Raw genomic sequence first — 23,589 nt, 5'->3', positions numbered from 1 at the left:
TCAGGAACTAGAGACAGTTAAAAAAAAGTCAAATTCAAATTTATCTGTACCTTTAAATGTGTGTCCCAAAGTTCATATATTTTTGATGAACCTGATGACATAAATTTAGAAATACTGCACATAAAGCATCTTTTTTACTGTTAATAATGTGATTGTGTGCATAGAGTACTTTTGTGCATTTCTTTCCATGGTGTGCTGATGCAGCATAAATGCATTATTTTGTAGATATTTGCATTAGAACTTGACAAATTGTCATAATGAGGTACTCTGATTGAATCTGAATAGCAAGGTCGAGTGAATTTGATGGGATGTGAGATCATAACTGGATATGTACTATGCATTGAAATGTATATTTGATGCATTGCACTGTGCAGTTTTGCATTATTATCTGTACGCCATGAAGGTCGTAAAACAACACTAAACTTGCACACTGTTCGCTTGTTAACAACAGAGACGATGATGGGAAAAACAGAGTTATGTGCTCTCCCCAGGGGATGTGTTTCATTTTTCCTAACAAGAGGGAGGACTGCATGTCATGTCTGTTGTCACCACATCGTGGTGGAACGCAGCAGGACAGCTGCTTCATTCACCCCACAGACATAAAGGGTTTAAGAGTCAATTCATCCGCAGCGTATCCGCGTGACTTCTCCATCTCAGAGCTTCTCGGAATAGATAATTGGTTATGGCTCGAACACGATGAGTGGTTTTGTGCCGCTGAGGTACCACAAAGAGTCTCAGAATAGATAGCAGGTTATGATTTCAGCACTGTTTTTTTCACTATGTGTTTGCTGTCACATAACATCTCAAAATAGATAATTGATTGTGATTCCAGTATGCTAAGTGCTTTTATATTGCTTTTCTGTCCTAATGGGAAAGTAGAGCAGACAGCACAGATAATTATCTGTGATTGGAGAAAGCTCTCAGCAGTTCTGTACTTTTTTTTCTCTCAAGCTGCTGAATACATACAATGAATTTCTTTGGTCTACATACACAACAGTTTGAAGACTTATTTTGTTACATTTTTAGATTTGATTTGTTGGTGCTCACACTGCACCATTACAAAGAAACAAGAGGTGTTAATCTGAAGTAAGTTGGATTCATTAGAGTTTGAAGTATTTTTTCTTTTTTTTATGATTATGGCAACAAATCCTATACCCCATTTGTCCATGGTATTTACATGCAATTTACATGCAAACATACAATTTTCATTTTATTACATTCATTTGACGGACACGATTGCTTAGGCTGACTTACGCCTATAAACAAAAGTGAGTATACACTGTGTGACTTTGGGCTGTCCCACAAGAAACATGACCATCATCAAAGAAATGTGGCGATATCTTTGGTCGCGGCTCTAAAACTGTGGTCCTACGTTGCAAAGAGAGAGAGGTTCAAGGACGGATCAAAGATAGCCTGGGATAAAATTCTGAAAGTGCCAGAAATTTGGGATGAGATTCTCACTGTGTGACTGCTGTTACGTCTACTAACCAACCAGCAGAAATGCAGCATGTAAACACTGCTCAATGCTAAATGCCAGTAGATGCTAGTATTTACTTCGAGATCTTGTTACAAAATTGGCACACCGAGTTGGCCTCTTTTCCCAAGCCACGACTGCACTCACATTCTTCGCCTCTTCCTCGTCTTCAGACTTTTTTGACACATGTATATGCCAAAAAGTGAGGGGTTGATTTGTTTGTTTACATTTTCTCTTACTACAGTAGTAGTATGGCATAGAAGGATGACGCATGTTTGTTTATACGTTCATGGACGTTGTAGTCTGTGATTGAGTAGGTGATGTCATTGCAGTCTGCATATATTAAACTTGATGTTGTACCCAAGTTTATTAAGATCCATGTCGCAGAGTGTAGCTGCACTAAACTTCTACGACTGCACAGACGCTTTTAGTCTCACACTATAAGATTTTGCAAAGACTGGGGATCTAACATGTCACTATTTCCAAAACTTTGAGATTCTTTTCGAGGGTATTTCCCATCCTGCTCTTGGTGGAAAACATTACACTACACTTCCTTCAAGAAATATGACATATTAACAATTCATAATGTATCAGCTAAAATTCTTTAACTTTAGAAACACAAGATAAATGCTGTCATATGTTGATATTTTTCTTGTTAAATGGCCGTCAATGTGCTAAAAAAAAAACAAAACAAAAAAAAAACGTATTTGGTAACAACTTTTCGATTAGGATTTTGTTGCCTCAGCTCGCTACCAGGCTCTGTTTGTTATCTGTGCTATTTTAGTGGCAGAAGTCTTTGGGAATGAGAGGTGAACTGTTTTAAAATTTAGATTCAAACTGTTCCACTTTACAACAAGCTGATATCTAATATTAAAATGTAGGGACGCAGATTAGCCAGTTCATGAAGATTAAAAATGTGTTCCTCATCATCCAGATCACACATCCATATGCAAAAAAAAGCATGTTAGAGCCAAATGTCAGTAAAGATGAAAGACTTGAAGAAAAAACTGAATATAAGCAGCATTTGAGATTTTTGTTTATTTTGTTTTGGCTTTCCAGTCACAGAAAACAGAATCTTTGTTTGGCTCTGTTTGGTTTTTGCTTTTGTTGTCGTTCTCACACCTTCTGAACCTGTGTTCTCTGTGATTTTGGCATCCATGATCTAGAATTTTTTGTTTGTTTTTTCTGTCGAGATGGTTTGTAATGGTTTGCACAACAAACTTCAGACAGAAACTCCCAAAGAAGTGAAGAAATTTTCATCATTAAGGGTCCAAAGTGATTGCATGTAAACCTATGGAAGTATGGACATGAGAACCATGTTGGTATACACAGAAAGTTTAATTTCTTGCTTTATCTCTATAAAATTCTAAAACAAAAAAAATCTGATTGACTTGGCCTTGCAGTGATGAAATCACAGTGCTAACACTCCTGCATGCACTCAGTTTACCAGCGTTCATGTTCTGTGTCTTGGTTTATTTTTATACCATGAAATGTGCCGCAATGTCACCGCCGGCATCACTCCTCCGTCTGTATTTTTCTGATCTCTGTAAACTGTGAAGTTTGTGCAGAAAATCCGAACCTCTGTTTGAGGTGATTATGTCTATAAATGCCTTACATAGTTTCTGTTCTCTTTTTTTTTCTCCTATTTCTAGGAAGCATCACTTTATCCACCTCTACCTCTAAAGACTCTCAGTGGCTTCACTTTTCCACACATATTTTTGCTGTTTTTCTTTGTTCATGATGATTCATTTATCGGTTTTGAATCTGTCATCCAAGCCGCCATTTGTTCTGAGGCTTTTTCTCGAGAGAAGGCTGATTCCTGCCTTTGTCTGATAAAGTTTTCAGAGACTTATGTTTTTAGTTTTGTTTCCGAGGAGACTTTTTCTTCTACTTTTGCTACTTTTTTGCTGTTAGCTCTTGGTCGTTTTTTTTTCAGTTTATCTTTCTACCTCTCTCTCCCTGTGCTTCAGTTTCTCTCTTTTAGATACATTTAGGACATTACTTTACTTTAACACTGTCTCAGGTGATTTTTCTGTTTTCTTCATGGGCACAAACTGAGAATACACAACAGTTTTCCTCTGTTTTTGCTCCCATCTTTAATTTTTCTACTGCTAAAATTGTATCATTTCTGTAAAGGGCAAAACTGAAATCTTGGCTCTTAGTTGTTTACCTTTTGCCATAACATGTGGTCTACCTTTTTTGTGACGGATGAGGAAGGCCGCACGGTGGGTCCGGGCGGCCCAGGAGCAGTGGCTGCTCCGGGAGCAGCACCTCAGGGTGCTGCAGCTCTGACCGGCCTCATGACTGGACGAAGTACATTTGGGGGGAACAAGCGCCGCAGGACGACATCAACGGGACACGCCATGAGCGAGGCACAGGAAGGGAAGGTGACTGGGTGTCATATTGTGTGAATGTGTGTTCTCCTTCAGGCTGTGTGAAAGTGCTCTGCAGCTTAAGGAACTAATCAGTCATACAGCTGCCTTTTCAGCAGAAATCAGGCTCTCCACGGCGCAGGAAACACTCCACAAGAGCAGATGAATGACTTCTAATGTTAGAAAATAAGTATTTGCTAAAGATCAAATGCAGTTCATTGACATTAAGGAAATAAAATGTTATGTAACCATAAGAACCATGACAGTAATCTGCAGGTGGAGGATAATTGCTCAAAGATGACTTAGCCAGCGGAGATTTCAGGCTCTTCAGTTTCATCACTTTGACATTTTTCCACGTATATACAAGTTGTTCAGAGGAGTGTAATTCCCACCCCGAATACTTAAAAACAGGGTGCTCAAAGTTTTGATGACTGAGTGCCAAGTGAGGGAACCAGTGAGAGCCACACAGGAAAAAGTGCAGTTCTGAGTTGTCCACCGAAATAGCAATCTTAAGCTATGCGTGGATTTTCCTTCTAACTAATTTGTGATTTTATTTATTATAAGTTCACTTTTGCTTTTTGCTCTGTCACCAGATCAAGTTGGCATTCTTCGTGGCCATCGTGGGCGTAGTCCTGACAGTCCTGGGGGTGGGGACAGAATTCTGGGTGGAGCTGGCACCTCCTAAGAGTTTCTATAACAACCAGGTGAAATATTTACAGGGCAAATCAACAGGATTTTTAATGCATAAATTAATTCATAAGCTGCTTGTTTCACTGGATATCCCAGATGTTATGATCCTGTCTAGAGATGTTTTCAGCAGAACACAAAATATGAGGCATATGCGTTTGTTGCCCAAACATAACAATGTGTTTCTGTTGTGTAATCCCACCATGTGCTTTTGTTGACATCCTGGCACTGGTAGCAGCATCCTGCAGCAGACAAAGAGGAAAACCTAGAGTGTAATATGTAGACACATTAATCCACTGAAAGCAACAATATGTGGCAACTTCGGAAGACCAAAAACAAAACAATAACTTTTCACAGCACTAACCTGGCTGGGAATGCAGCAATGACCTGCTATAAAACGACCACATTTCATGGCTTACCCCAGCTGGAAACAGAACCATGGGTTGCTAAAAAACAACCACGGCTGAAAAGCAGCTGAAATTTCAGCAATTACTCACTAAAAAGAACCAGTTTTGTTGCTTGTCGGTCTGGAACAGTGGCCATCACCCTCTTCACCTCCGGACGACAAAGTCAGCTCATATACATGTAATCAGAACAATGCCACTTCAGAAGTGTTGATATAATATGTGAGACACGTACAAATGTAACCTATAAATGGTTTGGAGAAACATACAATAGCAATATTTTCTTATTGCAACTGAGGTCTGAAAACCACAACCAGCAATTTCCTGTTAGACATGAATCACTGTTTTGGTGTCTAAAGCTAAACACTGTGGTGGATGGAAAAAGAATATTACCGCTGACCTTGCCTCGAAAAAAACCTCTCTGATGTTGGCTTTGCAGACATGTCTGGCAGCTCACTACGGCCTGTGGAAGGGCTGCACCAAGACCTTGTGGGTGGCTGATATCGACCCAGAGAGAGAGAGCTGCGGACCTGCTGAACTAAACGGAGGTGACTCACTTATTTACCGACCGGTTGGTTGGGTGGCTGGCTGTGTAACTTTTATGATGGCGGACTGGTCTGTGTGAGGGAGGGAGTTTTAGGACCATAATTGACAGACCAGCTGGCAAACTGAACGTTTGTCAAACCCTCAAGCTTGTTGGACAGCTCAGTTTGAGGGAGCGAGTTAGCATGAATGAGAGGTCTACCTGATTCTCTGGCTAGACAAATGATGCTTGGCTCACTGTTTGATGGCTGACTGGATGAATGCGCTGACTAACTGCCTGAGTCATTGTTACAAAGCTGAGCAAAAGAGCAAGTGCAAAATTGCTTTTGGGTCAAGTGAAGGGATGCTTCATTTGGATTTCGGAAGTCCTCAACGATACCTGTTTCCTCATTTGTTAGTCTGAACAAATGATTTTAATTTTGTAGTCATGTAGTCAGAGTTGTCAAGGTTTGGCTCGACATGCATTTATCTCAGTTTTATTTCACATTGTTTCAAAAGTCAGAAACAAGCCTGGCAAAGAGGAACTTTGAGGAACAAATTGCCAAAGAGCTACCTGTTTTTGCCTTTAATTAATTTAACATTAAATCAAATTTCTCATTTTTTTATTAATTTATTTATTTGTTTGTTTTTTGTTTGACCTGCTGACATGAGATCTGTGACCCAACTTGAAACTGCAAGTCCTATAATAAGATGTTCAAATACCAGCATCGGTAGCAGCTTCCTGAAACATCAGCAGAAGGATAATAAAGGCATAAGATGTAGACCCAGAAGTCCACTTCAAAGCAGCAATGTGACAACTTGGGATAAGAACATGTTGCAAACTAAGATTATGTATTTCAAAACAAATATAATTCAGGAAATAGAATTCAAATGAATATTTTGTGCATCATCTCACAGTACTAAGCAGCACATCTCCACAGTTAATGTGCCTTTTAGTAACGCACCTAATAAAAGCGACTCTTGTATTCCAGCTGGCGCAGACACACACAGTCAGCAGTAAGAGGATTAAAACATTAAATTAAATTATTATTATTCACATTTTATTTTAATATATTTATCATTCAACACCTGCAATCCAACCTGCATGTTTTTTATTTATTTATTTCGGTTTTTAAAACATAAAATTAGGACAAATAACACCTGCATATCACCATTTTGTGAGTCACCCGCTGTTGCAGGATTCTGGTCTGCAGCTTGGCAGGTGACCCGCCTAGGTGTCACCACCTCCCGATGACCATATCAGCTCATATACACACATTCAGAACCAAATTACTTCAGAAATGTTGATGTGATACACATCAAATATACAAATGTAACATCAGTGGTTTGCAGAAACGTACTGTCGAGATTTTCTTCTGTTGCCTCGTCTGTTTTATTACAAGAACAGTTAATGGAAACAACGAAGGTCTGTGGGTTGAAAATGTCATTCGGATATCTAACTTTGGACTTTTGTTAGCTGAGTGAGGAAAAGGATTATTAAAGCTGTTTGCAGTATTGCTCCCCTTTTCCATGACTCACCTGAATGAGCTTCCCTTTGAAGAATGACTCACATAAAAAGCAAAGCAGAGACAGAGAAATGTCCACCGAGAGCTGTGTGTGTGTTTGTTTTCAGTTTCAGACAGGATATCTGTTTGATTTTCATCAAAAACAAGAGGGAACATTTCACTGGGTTACTGGCTCAGTGGTTAACGGGGTTGCGGTGTTTCCCTTGACTTTTTAACATCTAGAATGATGATGATGATGAGAAGAATGCAAGGGAATAAACAGCAATGTCTGTGCTGTTTTTGCTGATGTGATGGCATACATGATTGTTTTTCTCTTAGTTTGCTGACGATACTTTAATTGACTTTTTCTGTCCTGATGTTACTATATTCAATTTGCAAACAAGGTGATTATGAACTATGATGCAATTATTGGCATCGCTTGAGCATTTCAGAGCTGTTCAGAAACTTGCTGCTGCTACAGCTTGATTGGCCATTTTGCCGTGTGCAACGTTTGAATTTAAGAAATTTTCACCCCCTCTTGACGCACTGTTTGCTTGGCTCTGATGCGGAACAGTCGCCAGTCTTTTAACACCTCAACAAGAAATGACAGAAAAATTTGCAAGACATTGGTAAAAAGTTACAAGAAAATGACGTATTTTAAATTAAAAGAAAGAAAGAAAGAAACAATAGAACTGAAATGGAATCTCTGAATGTTACTGCGAGAGGAGAAGTCTCATAACATCACTCAGTAGAAACTTGGTAATCCTGCTATTGTGTTTCATTGACATTTTGGAAATGTTGCTAAAGTTTTGCAAATATCTCTGATGGAAACCAGTCTAATACCATCAGTGAATTCATTGAGTCTGTGTTGGATTTAATTTGTAAAACAACAGAGGAAACCTAAACCTAACTGCAGTTAAATCTTTCCACAACCAGAAACCATGGATTACTACCTGGCTGACAATTTTTGGTCCTAAAACATTCTGAGAACACTGCAACAACGCAGCCAGTGCAATGTTTTACTAATGTTAGGGTATAGGGTAACATTTTGTATACACATAAAAAAATGTCAAATGTTCTTTTTTTTTAATTGAAAAAATTCTCTGTAATCTCAGTCATCAATAACATGTCCTGAGTGTTGCTTTGAAAATGTTCTTCCTTTGTTCTCATGTAACATTGTGGGAATGTTTTATTAAAGAACATTCTATGATCTGTCACTTCTCAACATCACCAGAACATCCTAAGAATGCTACAGTTAAAACGTTACATCTTGGTCAGCATTTAACCTTATAGGGACATTATTTGAAATGACAAACATCCTTAAAATGTTTTTTTAACATTGTTGTTGAAACTTGTAGGTAATGTTAGCCATTCAGAAAAATAAGGAGGCAAAAACGGACAAAATTTCAATGCACAAGTTGAAGGAAAGGTTTAACTAGAGTTGCACTTCGTATGATTTCATGTGACAAATAAATGATTGATTGTACAAAGAAAAAAGTCCAATTACTGTCTGAGTGGCCGGCAGCAGAGACCCCTTATTAGCTGCTGGGAATTGAGTGCAGCTCCTCTCAGTGCTGCCACGCTGATAGCTGTTGTGTTGAAGAAAACAACCCAGAAGTCTTTGAGGACTTGGCTTTGATCACACTAATTAAGACTGATGTGTGTGTGTGTTTCTCTTGCTCGTGCGCCCGAATGTGCGAGGGAATAGATAGAGGTGTCACGTTCCATTTGATGGCCGAAACTCTAATTACTGTAACACATCATCAGGACGGCAGAATGCTAATTGCGCAGTAAGCATCCCATTGTCACCTTGAGCTTGTCATTGTCGTTCACGGCTGATTGTGTTTAACGGAACATTGTTGACAGGGGCTGAGAGAGATGTGGCTGCCCGGGAGTCAATGAGATGTTCGTCAAGATTGTGTGCAGATCCCGCGTTATTGTTTCTGTCATTTACAGTACCTCTTTCTCGTTGCCATCTCCTTCCTTCTGCAGAATCAAACTGCACCTACTTCAAGTTTTTCACCACGGGGGAAAATGCTGTGCTGTTTCAGAAGACAACGCAGAAGAGTGAGTCACGCACCTCTTTTGGCTCTCCCGGCCTCTCTGAACTGCTGTCCCACCTTATCCACCCACTCCCTCCTTTCTATTTGTCTTCTCCTCTCCCTCTCGCTGCCTCCCTCTCTCCCAGCGCCCTCTTTGCCCCTCCATCTGATGCTCTCTCTTTATTCCTCACTCCCCTGACTGTCATCTCTCCCACGATCCATCCCCATCTTTCTCTGTGCTCTCCTTTTTCACTCTGTCTCCCTTCACCTCCTCGCTGCACTCTTTCAGGTTGGCCATTGTCTGCTTTGTGAGTGTTTGAAATCTATTCCACCTACGCTGCGTTCAAGTGTCTCAGAGCTGCCGTCTAACCTCTCATTTCGCTGGCAGCTCCATAATGTATTAAGATCACACGGTGCCATATGCTGAATGAAAAAAGACAGACGTACATTTGAATCTCTTTGTTTGCTGGTGTCACATCATTGTCACGCTATAGGCCTCAGTGTGCTGATTTGATAAATACAGACACGAGAGCAGAAAATATGGACTAGAACTGCTTGTTAAAATTTGAGATCGCAAATGTCTTACTCCTTGAATACATTTCATTACAATTTGGGAGATTTATGCAGTTATGTACACAAGCACTGTACTTAAGTACAAATTTCAGGTACTTGTACTTTACTTAAGTATTTTCTGTTCACTGGACTTCATACTTTTACACAGCTACATTTAAGAAGGAAATACATATTTTTTACTCCACTACATTTATCTGAATGCTTTATAAATGAAGATTTTTTTTTGCATAAAAATGAGTACAAATACAGCTGCAATGATTAATTGATTAATCAGATGATTCGCAGAAAATTATTTGCCAACTGTTTTGAGATACATTTCAGATACATTTTTTTTACATAATTTTGAGGTTTTGAGGTTTGTTCCCCCCTTTAAAAAAAAAACAAAAACAACAAACTTTTGTCCCCCCATCTTTTTTAATCATTTTGAGTTTTGGGGTATAATTTTTTCATTTTTTTTCACTAGAAGTTTAATTATTATTTTTTTTGCAGTGAAACTTTTGCCATGTCCAGTTTTCTGCATTGGGTACTTTTACTTCTAAAACTTCAAGTATATGACTTAATTAGACTAACTTCTACCCAGGTTACATTTTCAAAGCAGGACTTCACAGAGTGGTATTAGTTCTTTTACTTATGTGAAGGATCTGAATAGTTCCTCCACCATTCTTTATGCACCAGCTCCTTTGTCAGCCTCTATTAACAGTTGTTAGTCAAAATACCCTTTGCTGCATAGATACACAGTTTTTTATATGTATCTTTGATTCATAGCTGCATTCAGCCACTTTCACGCTGAAAATATCTTGTCACGCTGCAGTAAACACAGGGAACAGGGATAAGACCCAAATGCAGATAGTGCAGGCAGACAGGATCAGCTCAGTGATTTATTGTAGGTGGTCAGGTTGTGTTACGGCTGCTGCTGGCAGGTACAGATAAGGAAGCACGTACAGGGCCAGGTGAAGTGGGAAAGTCACAGAGGCTCAGGAGCAAAAATCACACAGCAGTGGATCATGGCCGGTAAATGAACTGAGGCTGACGAGGAAACAAGGTGCAGGTCTGCAGGGATGATCAGGACCTGCAGGGCTGATGTAGGAAGAGGGAGCAGATGGGTGGGGCAGTCAGGTAAACAGGAGAAGGAGGGCAAGTATGGGGGCATGGTGGATGGAGGTAAAAATGCAATTAACCCTTTGAAACCTGGATCAACATCACTTTTATTGTATAGCCTTTCACAAGTATCCAAACCATTGAAGCCTGAGCAAATTGATGAGATTTCTTGAAAACACATGAGAAAAAAGATAATGGATGATTTAATGAGAAATAGTCCACAAATTTGCAAGAAATTAGTCAATTTAGTATATTATTATTTCTAGAACTTTGGGAAAATGCCTAGGGGGGAAAAAGAAAAAAGAATCTAGGAAAAAAACTGTATTTATAATTATCACAATTACATATTTAAAATTATCTTACAGTACTATTCTACAATTTTAGCCACTTTTTCCAAGTCTTGTTTGGTTGTTTCTCTACATAATTGTTTTCTGTAACACCTATGAAATGATGATCTGTCCCTTATAAACATGAAAACATATCATGCACAAAGTACTTAAAAGCCTGAGTTACCACACCAGTCAAGTTCTAGAAACCACAGGAGTTTCATTTTCTAGATTCCTTTAGTGTTTATGATATGACAGCACTTTCCTCCTTCTTGGTGCAGATCTGAATATAGCAGCAGCCATGTTGGCTCTGTTCAGCTTGTTCCTGATGGTGATGGGGGCCATATGCATCACCATGTCTCTCAGTAAAGAGATCCTGTTCTTCCTCAAGCCAGCGTCCGTCTGCTTTATTCTGTCAGGTCAGTAGAAGCAATGACACGGTGGGCAAACTTTGTGATTTTAATGCGTGAGATATTTCCTGATTAAAGTAGAGTAGAGGTTTCCAGAGGCGGATCATTGTGGTCTCATTTGACGTAAAATGATTAGGACACTCCCAAGTGAGGGAAGTGAGCCAAGTAAGCATCATGAAAAGTACTCCCTGTTTCAAAACGGATGTGGGAATGCCCACTGTCTTCCCCACAGGTGTCCTGGTGCTTCTCTCTCTGCTGGTTTTCCACCAGTCCGTGCTGGCCTTCCTGGCCAGCGACCACACGGTTCCACTCCACCACGAGCTGTCCTGGTCGGTGTCGTGCATCGGCTGTGCAGGGGCTGTCCTCATCATTGGTGGTGTCCTCTTCCTGCTGCTGGCGCTCCCCTACAGCCCCTGGCAGAGGTGTCTCCCTCAAAAGGACAACAGCAGCTAGTGGCCTGGAGGTGTTGTTGCACTTTATCTGCCCTTTCTGTTTGGGAGGCGGAGGGAAGGTGCAGAGCAGCGCGGCTGTTTCCCGACAACGTCTTAGCAAAGAGAGAGTGTTTTCAGCAAACTTAAAGGAATCACAAGTGTGTTTATGGGAGAGTGATGGGAAATTCACTGGCATGCACAGATTACTAACCTTTCTGTGATGCAATATCATAATATTGTTGTCTAATATGAAATTTCTTAATCCTTTTGTAATCATTACTTCCCAGTGAGTCATTCTGGATCCCTGTGCCCACTGATATGCAACCCTACTGCCAGAATAGATTTTGACATTTACATTTCTGCAAACCACAGATAGGGCCTATGTTACACGTGCATTATTTTGTTGCAGATATGCAAAACTTTGTGTTATACCAACACTGTGGATAACTTATAGTTAGGTCTTGGCACAAAAAGCATTTGGTTATGGTTTGAAAAAGATCATGATTTGGTAAAATCTTTTTGTTGTGAGTGTTATTCCCAGTTGAAACATAGTGAACGGTCATTAAAAAAACAGTCATGGCTTAAATGCCGCTGGAGGATGTGCATGACTTGCCAAAAAACAGCTGATTTGTCTGGTAGGTCTGGTAGGCGTCTTGTCCTAGTGTTACACAAATGTAAAGGATCCGTAGTTTGTTGAAATGTACTGTGGCACCACTCTCTTCCAACAACTGGGTTGTGATTTGACATAATATTGAGTTTATCTTGTTTAACAAGGAGACATCTTAGTGCAAAATATCCCTTTTTTATCCCTTTATTAAATATAGCTCTCTTAATGCTCAGCTGAGGTTGGGAAACAGCCCTGTATTGTCTTACTAATCATCCTGCAGGGTTTGGAGCCAATTTACTGTTCATTCAATAAATTAGTAAGTCCTTTGCATAATGCAATATTTTTTAACTACTACCTGTAGGTTTTTCACTCCTTTGATATGTTTTTGTTTAACAAAAATGAACAAAATACTGTTTTAAATTGTGTAGCAGAGAGAGAGAACTAGTTGAAATAAACAGTTTGAATGATGCTCATTTGCCTGAATAGTACCATGAAGCAAAATGCCGAATATTAAAATGCCGGCTACTTGATTTATCCCACCATATTTATAGGTTTCTATGCAAAATTCAGAGCTCATGAGTTTTAATCATGGAGGTGGCTGACCCGGCGGTTAGCAGCTAACAGTGCTAACACCATAAACATAAACAACTGCAATATTGCTGACAGAGCTAACAGTGTTAATCAGGGGTACCAGAGGGTAGACTACTCCTCTCAACAACCCCAACCCAATATCTGCAGTAACCGCCATATATAACACATTATCATCCCATGTTGTCACATGTTGTTGCTTTGCAGTGGACTTCTACATATTATGCTTTGGGCATCCTTCTGCGTCTGTGTGTGGGAAAAAAAAAAATCACATTCAGACAGGAAACGAACACCAGGCTCCTGCATGAGTCTGGGGTTTGTTGGACCCATCCATTGCCACACCTGCCCACCCTACAGGCACCCTTACGTTTCTTATATTACATGGTTACTGGCAACGTCTCAACCTGACACCATCCTGCTGTGTATCATGCACACGTGGCAGGTGCTGTCCGAGTTTATGACACCATCTATCCTCGTATTATACTATATTATATTATACTACATATAATAATACCATGACCAGCTCTGTCTGGCCATGTTCTCACCTTACGCCATCCAGGCGCGTGTCACATGGACATGAAAGGTGGCTTTGGGTGTTGGAATCTTATGCCAAAAGCACTGTCAAAGCGGCTGTATTTGACAACTTCAGAATTAGAGCAGGCTGCAATATGAGCACAACACAAAGTAAGGGCAATGCACAAACATGTACATGCAACAAACCACAGAGAAGCTCAGATCACGTTATTATTAACACGACTTCATTCTCTGCTCCGGACACCATTATTCCACTATATCCTTAAATAGCAAATTGTGGTTTGCTGCTCAACTAATGATTTGAAAAATGTATTGAGAACCACAGCTAATTAACCTTAAACCTTAATTAAAACTACATTGAATGAACAGAACAGCTTACTGAACTCCAGTCTGAGAACCTCTTTAAAGAAACTTTTTTTTCTCAGTTATTTGTGAAACATGTTTGTCTCGTCTGTGGAGCTGCTTTATCACTGTCTTTGTTGGCTGTTGTTTTGTTGTTGTTGTTACTTGTTTACTGCTGAGAGACAATAATTAGAAAAAGATTACCTGCATAGTCATGTGACAGGGCTCTAATTTTGTATTGGCACACTTCATGCATTGCTTTCATCTATTTTGTGCTTTATATGTATTATCTTTGTGTGGTCACTGTGATGAACACAACTTGTCTTTTTATCATTGTCAGATTTCTCATGTATAGTTGGCACAACATAAACTGTAGGAGGAATACATATGTAATATTTTATTTAGGTGCTACACTCAAAATTGTTTGGCAAGCAGAGACAGTGAGACAACATTGTAGAGATTTATGTTGTAGCGGAAGGTACATAGTGCTAAATCAGCTAAAAGTGTGAGACGCTGCCATGTTTTTACCTCCAGTGTTTTTCTTGGATGACTGATGTCAGAACAAAGTGCTTCTCTGTGCCTGAATGGAAGGTGAACCATCGCTGCAACCTTTTCTGATCTGGATCGATTGAGTATGAATGACTTCATTTTATTATTAAACATGACATGAATATTTAATGTTATCTGCTCTCAGGTTTCATTTCTCTTATTCTGCACTCTAGACACGTTCTCAGCTTACTGTCGCTACCTCCTCGATTGCTGTTTTTATGAACCCAACTTTACACCTTGTGATAATATGACTGTGCTAACTAGCTACATACTTGATATTTCCTTGTTGGGCTTCTGCTTGAATGTCAATACTTTAAATGTAAAACAAACTTTTACTTATGATTAAGTTAGAATAATAAAATACATATGCTCTCAATAATTAGTTATGATTTCTAATAGTTTTCATACTTTTTATTCCTGAAATGTCCACAAATCACTTCAAGTGTGTCTTTTAAAAGGTCCAATGGCAGTTTTGACAAATGCTCCTATTTAAACTCATGAAGTCTTTGGTGCACAGATCACTAAAGCCTTTAAACACATGACTGAGTCCTCTTTCAGCCCACGTAACAGAATGGCTGTTGTGCAGCTTTTTATAGCAGCAAAAGGCAGGAGGCTCAATTAAATAGAGTGCAGGTGAGTGCATATGAGGTGGCAGGTGTGACATTGGGTCTTTATCAGCTAATAAGAGAGTGGAGACACTGTGGTAAACATTTTATTATTTTACAACATGTACATTTTGGCAAAGACAGTACAGTGAATTTCCATTTAGATGGAGCCACAACAAGCCATGTAAACATCCCAGTTGCCAGAAGAATCGGCACTGCACGTTTCTGCAAACCACCGATACCTAACATTTGCGCCCAGTGCAACTTGGATTCAGGATCACTTGTTTCACGTTGTTTCTGGTGAAGATTGTGACACAAAAAGCAGTTGTTTATGTAGAGTCATTGCTGTGTTTCTAGCCAGAATAGAGCTATGAAAATTTGTTTATTTTGACCAAGAGTAAAAGCAACATTTTTAGTAGCGACTGCGCCAACAAACATGCCGAAAACATGAACTTTTCTGAACTATAACCCAGTGGTTCTTGTGCTTAAATCTAACCCCATATTAACCACAGCATTGTTGAAACAAAGAAACCCGAAGATTAAATTAAGGCCCATCTAATACATAAAAACATGCATCTGTGTAAAGTAACTGAGTGGAAATGATAGTCAACTGGCTCAAACTGGCACTGTGCTGGTGGGGTTTTGGCAAGCACCAGTTTATTTGTTCTGTTTCTGTTCTGTTTTCTTTGTAAGAAATCCTCACAGGCAAAATAAAACAAGTAAACAAAACCAATTTGAACACACACTCCTCTGGTACCAGGCCTGTGCCACTCTGGGATTAAAAACAAAACTAAATATAAAGCTCAACTCACACACTACACCCACTGTTTGGGGAGACACAGGTGAAAACAGTTGTTTCTTGCACAGGTCAATTTTGAGATTTTGGGCTATATTTTGCTTGCATAACACATCTTATTTAGGACAAGTGGAAACGAAACATCCAAAATACTCACCTATGTGGTTATTTCAATTCAGATCTCTTTTTTGCAAATGTGTGCAAACAAGCTAATATTTATTTACACAATGCTTCATTTGCTAAAACAAAATAAATCGATAAATAAATAGATAACTGTCTTTATATAAGTAATCATCAAGGAAAGTTAGTAATAATTAGTTATTTTTTTATTACCCTATTAACCTGTAGTTGTAACAGGGTGTGGTGGGATCCAATTGCAGCACAACAGAGCAGGTGAGTAGTTGGTAATGACCTTTATTTAATCTTTCGGGAGGTTGAATGGAGCAAAGGTGAGTATAATCAGGTTGCAGGTAAGCAGGGACAGTTTTCAGTTCTGGGGTGGAGCAGAGTTCATCAAGAGACTGGTGAGCTTACGTTCACAGGTGATAGTTCAGAGTTTGAGTGGGGAAATTGTGAACGTGGAGCGGACTGGGAGGTGAATTTATCAGGTAAGCCGCAGAAACTCTTACAGCAGGGAGCCTGTAGGAAAAGCGGGGACTCCAGAGAGGGGCAAGCAGGGCTCGTGGTCAAGGGGGAAGCAGAGTTGGCATCTGGCAGTCAGGAAGCGGAGCAGACGAATCCAGAAGGAGCAGGCAGTGGGATCAACGAGGACAGGTGGAGAATTGATGTACCATCAGAACAATAAACACCAGCAGCACTCACACGGAGGAGATGGTTTCGCTTGGCCGGAGGCTCTGAAGACGGCCGGAAGAATGGCGATCTCTCTCAACGGCGCTGAAGCAGTAGAACACCGCACAGCCACAGGCAGATGAGAACCAGGAAGGGCAAAACTCATGGTCGGAGACAGAAAGCTGTTAGGTTTACCAGGGCAGAGACGAGGAGAGGCGGTCAGAGGCCAGTCGAGTCGAAAACAGGAAAACAGTGAGTGGAGTGAGGCTGTGTCCCCTTAATATATATCAATGGATAATGTTTTTAATTTAACATACACTTTTTAAATGAAGTTGTTATTATCTATTTGAATTCAAATGATGATGAAAATAAAATAAAGTAAAAATAAACGATTTTCATTGGTCAGTTTGTTCATATTCTCTCCCCATAAAAGACCATGATCATTCATAATAATCATATGACATTCCAACTTTCCTCATATTAATCTTCTTTTAGATATTATTTCTATTATAAGATTTGTATCATTTTAACCTTTTCTAAAAGAGTGAACTGTGGAGAGCAGTAGGAAATAAGAGGAGGGAAAGAGGCCTATGTCTTACAACAAAGGTCCCTGCTAAATTTGAACTCAGGATGTTGCAGTCGCATGTTACATGCTGTTATACGATACAGTGCAAACTTCAATGGCTGGACCACCAGCATGGCCCTTTTACCTTCTTCTATATACAACTCATGAACGCTCAAGATTTATCAAATTTCATTATTATCTTTGTATCAATCGAGAATTTCATGGATTTTTAATCAACTTTTGCAGTATCTGCATGTTGTTAAAGATTACTGTGGCGGATATGTGCGAATTATAATCAGTAGTAAAAACGCAAACTGTCTGGATTGTTCTCCCTTGTGGTTTCTGCAGGTCTTCAACTTCTTCTCCCTCAGCTAACATAACTACTGTTTTTTTGTTCTTGTTATCCTGCTTGCAGCACATCTCAGTCACCACTGACCTCCTTCCAGGCTCACGTCTCTCTGAAGCGTCTCCCATGCTGTTTGGCTGCGACCTCCTAGCTAAATATAGACCGTGGCCAATAGGACTGACGTGGCAGGAGAAACACAAACCTGGAGACAAGCTGCGCACACAAACACGCTCTCAATTACACGTGTGTCCACTTATACGCACAAGATCTCTTCCTCGTGTGTGCAAAAATACGATGATATACGTTTTAAAATGTTCACAGTGTGAGCACAGTCTGAGCCCCCCGACGTCATACATTCCCAACGTCATCCAATCCACTTCACTGCACCGCAGAGAATCAAATTATCCCCCTGAAATTAATATGAGAAGTCGTGAAGTGAAGTGAGCACAGATTGTAAGCTGTTAAAGCTACAAGTTTTCTGTTTGAGTCAGCAAAGTGTGCTACAGACCTCGTCTCCTTCTCCCCAAGTTAGGTAGGTTTTACTCACAGCACCTGTCACTCATGCTGAAGTGCTGTATGAGGAACTCAAGACACCACAAGTATGCTAAGTGGAAAGTCTTTAAAAAAGTGGCTAATATCCAAATAATCCATCCCCGCCAGCCATTCGATATCAACCATTATGTTGACTGTCTATGTTTTAATTAATGTCAGTTTGACCTCCTAATACTGGCCATACACGCATGAACTGATAACGTGGATCGATCAGCACTCCTTCAGAGTCAACATGATAACTCTGAGCGTTCCAGTTACTTTAACTGTCTCTCTTGCATGACATATGCTTCATTAAAAAATGGATCTTTAAGTGTTTTTTAAGAAAACATATTGCTTCATGAACTGAAAACATTTTAGTTCCTAACATGGAGAAAAAAGTGGCAGTGCGTTGCTCTGGTGTACACCAGCAACACTACACCCCTGACACCACAGCTGCCATTGAAAATAAAGGTGAACATCAATAAGTGCTGTTAAGCATAGCTAAAGGAAAACAGTAAAATAAAATGAGCACATACACATATGCAAACATGAACACAAATAGAGATTTATACACATCACACACCATCTAGGGCTTATCCGATTGTAACTGGCTACAAAATGATGCAAGAAGGCAGATAATGGGACTTGGGTCATTTGGAGTTATATTCACTAGGGTGAAAGGTTAAAGTTTTGCTAAATGATTTCCATGAAAGGATTCCAGATTCTCACAAATTTATCAGAAGAGCCACTTAATGTAAATCTCAGTTGCTTAAGTATGAGATGCTTTTAGCATTTATTATGATTTAGGCATTTAGCCGCTGAGTCCAGCCCAGGGGGTTCTTCCAGGGGAAAAGGATAAATTTTTGTGCTAAAAAGCAACAAATTTGGTCATTTTGAGTTTAGTTCATGGCAGTTCCTAGCCTATATCAGTATTGTTTTTTGGCAATAAGACTGAAATACATGAGATGGAAGAACAGTTCAAAGAAATATTCTGAGATGTGCTGAGCCTGTCACAGAGCTCCACATGACACGAGTGTGCATGACATGTGAAATCTGCTGGACTGATGCAGCTGCAGTTTGAGCACAGATGTTTTGCATGATTAAGGATGTAATATCTCTATCATCAGAGCTCTGCAACCTGTCTCATGTTGCTCACTTATGAAGGTGCTGAGTGTCAGACCTTTGCTTTAGCTGCTAACTGACACTCAGCCACACCTGACTGCTGCACAGTAACACTGTTTATTATGGTGATTTAGTAACATTTACTTTTGTTTTTTATTAAAGTGTTAAACATCAGTTTGCTCAACATATTTTGATGGTTTAGTACTCGACAGCTCTACGGAGCATGCACAGTGTGACCTGAATTTGAGCTGCACCCCCAGAAGTCATTTACTCCTAACACCGCCCAATCCACCGGAAAGAAAATACACTCCTCCAATAAACATGAGAACTCGACAAGCAAAGAGTGTACTCGACGAAAACTGATCGCAAGCTCTTAAATATTTGCAGCTTTATTGGCTTAAACCCAGAACAGAAATGTGTGGGAGAAGTTAGTTGGGCATTCTTAGCTAGTCTCAGGCGGATATTTAAACTGTCCAACTCAAACAGAGCAGCGTCCAGCTCTAACACACTGCAGATGTCTGCAGGATCACCAGACACACACATTAAATTAGGATCTCCAGAATGTCACACACGTCTAGACGGGCACAGTTAGTTTAAAGCGAAATGAGTAATGAGCTAAAAAAAGACTTAATTGCACCGTTTAAAGCTCCTCTACAAATACAGCTTCATGTGTGAATGAATATCAGATGTCTTTGTATAAATAAACTCACATTAGTCAGGGCTCCAAACACAGATGCACAGTAGAGAACAAAAGTCATACAGCACACTAATGCAGATCGGGATATTTTTGGTCTTTGGTTTGGAGATCTACAATATAAATTATTATTCATAATTTCAGATTATACTGCATGATTCACTTAATGTTTGCTAATCTTAAAGGGGTAGTTTGGGATTTTTGAAGTGGAACTGTATTTGATACTTATCTGAATCAATGTATAACATACAGTCGCTGGCGGTTGGTATGCTCCCAGTTTGTAGACACAGGGGTTGATATCAAACAGGTTTTTCAGCCACTTAAAAAAATGCCTACTTAAAAGCATGGGGGAGAAGGCAATATGCAATTTATCAACACATGGTCCCAAAATAGAAAGAAATTGGTAAAGTATTGCAAGAAAATTAGCTGAAAATAAGCAAACAAACAAAACCCCCCCAAAACAAACCCAAAAAAAGAAAAAACAGACAAACAAACAATAAGATGACCTAAAAAAAAAGTGAAGAAAATTTAAAAAGAATTCAAGTACTCCCCCCGTAACATAAATGTAAATACAAAATTATTATAGTTACAAATAGAATTTGTCTCTTTTTTTTTGTTTTGTTGATAATTCTCATATAACTCCCTTTTGTAAAACAAATTTCAGGCCATTTTCTCCAGTTTCAAAGGGTTATAGAGCTCGTGAAAGGCATTTGGACGCAGCATGAAGAGAAATAGAGAGAAATTAAGAAATTGATTGTACAGAGACTCACACATAATGGCAAAGCTTGTATTTACCACTTATTAAAGATCTGAAATCCACAGGTGACTGTTTGACTTTTAAACGTTAATATATGCAATATTGAATGACACCTTTGTCAAGAAGCCAATCATTATTACAATGAAAGCCTCCAGGATGCCTTTTAGTTCAGTTTATTATGGCCTGACATTTTGATCAGATTGCGTACATTATGAACATATCTTATAATATAATATTTGAAACTGCAATAAAGTATAACCCCTGTCTATGAAGTTCAGTGTGAGTTTTCCTGAGAGACGGTGTTGCTCAGACTGAGTCCAGGTTTCCTGTCCTGGGATCTCCCTCTCTGGGAGTGTGCGAGGATTTGAGGACAAGAGGAAATGAGAGTGTAATCTTGACTGACAGACCTCCCCACCGGCATATGGACGTCTGTCAGTGAGCCCTGAGCTGTTATCAGCGGCTGCAGGCATGCGCTCTTTACCACCATAGAGGAGCGACAGCCGGACAGCGAGCATCACACTGAACCAAGAGAGGAAATTAAAATGCAGAATGTCTTCACAGGTGGTTGACTCATGAAAGCTGACACAAGGCGGCAGCTATTATCGTATTGCACTGCATGTTCGACAATCGGCTGCAAGCGACATACATAATAATACAGGAGAGCAGGGTGCACCATGGGAGAACCCCAGTGTAAACATGAGTCTGCTGTGAAGGGTTACAGTATATCAGCTGCCACACAATGGTGATATGATGGATTACTGTCTGTGGAAATGTGTCTTTTATTTCCCAAGAATCCTTCCGCCCATCCTGTGTTTGAGCTGTGTGCCACGGATTATGAGAAGTCGAAGATGGTGTCCGCTAATCCATCAAAGGTGTCTCACCCAGTGCATTCCCCACGGAAGATTATTTATTTTTTATTCCTAGTTTGCTTCCTCATGGTCATGCTCATTAGTGTCTGTCCCTCAATCAGCCTGCTTGTTCAATTATTAATATGTTAAAGATTAAAAATTCATAAAAAAGTATCATAAGCTTGCATGCAGTTTGACAGCAGTGTTTTTGTAGTGCTGTAGATGACCACTGGGAAAATATTTTTGGAGTAAGGTAACTTGTCTTTTGATATATGCATAGTTTTGTCTCCAAGTCCAAGATAGCTAAATTTCCCCTAGACTTCCACATTAACCTGCACACAATGAGCTCACTTCCTCAGCATAGTGAATTTAATTACTTTCAACATTTTCTCAAACCAGGTAAGTGAGCTTTTTAATGAGAGCATAGCTAATGGTTGAGAACCCTAACCTTAACCCCTAACAACTTAACCAGCACTTCAGTTTAACCTCAGACACCTTCATTTTTCCTATAATTACCTCTTTTTATTCTGAAGGGAACCTTTCAACTGAGATCTTTGACTTTCAGGCCAAACAGCTGAGTCGATAAAGACTCTCAGGTTTAAATTCTGACGCCTTAATTTTGCTCAAAAAAGCAATCGATTGTTGATCGATCAACACATGAATGACATAGTGTTTATATTTTAGTATCTAAACTTTCATGCTTTCTGTTTCAGAGATGAATTCAGTTTTAACCTGCTTTACCAGAGTTTTGGCTTCACTGAGCAGAATAAGCAGGTGTACATTAGACAGTCAGTGCAGTCGGAAATATTAGTTCTTGTGTCTTTGTATATTTACAAAGACATGCAGAGCAGCAGAAACAACTGTTTTCTCTGTAAAAACAGCCAGTGCCAAACTGCTGCGCCTGTTCCTGCTGCACAAAGACATGGAAACGGCACTGTAGCGTCAGGAGAATTCTAGACAGAGAGGCCAGCTAATTAAAACTTTGACACCAAATCACATTCCTCGCTGCTTAAACCAAACACATCTCTGTCTCCAGAGTGCTCTGCCAGCAGATCTATTGTCAGCAGGATTAAAAACTGTCACATTTCCCCTGGGCTGCCAGTCCCTCCCTGTGTTTTTCTCCAGAGAAGACGTCTCGGCGTTATTAAGAGACCGCATAGTCTTAATTACTGCCTGTCACAGGCTGCACTGTTTCCTTTTTATAGGTCAGATTTCTCTCAAGACTTAGGTAGCATTCGTTGTTTGTTCAAACGCTTAAAATGACACCTATGTTTGTTTTTTGACCTCTTGTGTTGGTGTGAATAATGTTGTCTGTCACGAGCAATGGCTGTTCCACACCTGCCACGTCATGTAGCGTCACATCATTTAACACACACTAGATGCAGCCAAAAGACAGCAGCACCTCAGCCTGGATGTGACAATCCAGGTAGTGAATGGGATCATTTTGGACCTTTTGTGGATAGTCGACAGCAGGACATCCTGACAGGTTGATGCACGCGTGCTAGTCGTGTCCAAATGGAGATTAAATCTCATGACAACTCCTCCATCACTTCTAGCTTGTCTCTGTACAAGTAACAGTTAATCCACATTTACTTCAGGGTAAACCTCCAGAGCTTTTACATCGTTTTTCCAAGCTAATTTCACCCACTTGTGCATTAAAGTTGTCTCTAAAGAAAAACAAAACAAAACACAAAAATGATCTTTCACTAACCTTGACCAACTAGCTTTTGTAGCATAAATACAGGCATACAGGCAGGTGTTATGAACACAAGCAGAACTGAAGTGCAGATGTATTTTTAATGTTTCTAACCACACAAATTAAAGGCCTTTTATGCTTTTCTAACCATTCTGAGCACCTGGATCTGCTGTGTTTTGTTTATAAATTCCTCCCTTTTTTAAGTATTCTCTTCCATGAGCACTGATGGTTTTAGGGACACCAGAAGTGCTCCTGCTGCCTTCTTTTTTTTCAGTGGGAGAGTGCATTCATATATACTACATCCTCATTATCAGTCAAAAATATAGCAGGCTTCAGTAGGCTATGAGGTGTAGCTACCACAAAGGTTAAACAGCAG

The 23,589-nt window shown here is 39.7% G+C and overlaps 1 protein-coding gene across 1 annotated transcript; it reads left to right on the top strand.

The window, feature by feature from the left end:
• Positions 1–3,398: 3,398 nt before the first annotated feature.
• On the top strand, positions 3,399–12,442 carry LOC121958075 (voltage-dependent calcium channel gamma-6 subunit-like). The gene is made up of 6 exons (XM_042506935.1): positions 3,399–3,861; positions 4,440–4,550; positions 5,377–5,485; positions 8,957–9,031; positions 11,285–11,422; positions 11,646–12,442. The coding sequence occupies exons 1-6, from the start codon at positions 3,658–3,660 to the stop codon at positions 11,864–11,866; spliced, it is 858 nt and encodes a 285-aa protein (XP_042362869.1). The 5' UTR covers positions 3,399–3,657; the 3' UTR covers positions 11,867–12,442.
• Positions 12,443–23,589: the final 11,147 nt, after the last annotated feature.

Source organism: Plectropomus leopardus, chromosome 18 (assembly GCF_008729295.1).
Source record: "Plectropomus leopardus isolate mb chromosome 18, YSFRI_Pleo_2.0, whole genome shotgun sequence".
NCBI lineage: Eukaryota > Metazoa > Chordata > Actinopteri > Perciformes > Serranidae > Plectropomus > Plectropomus leopardus.
This window is presented reverse-complemented; position numbering and strand designations above follow the sequence as displayed.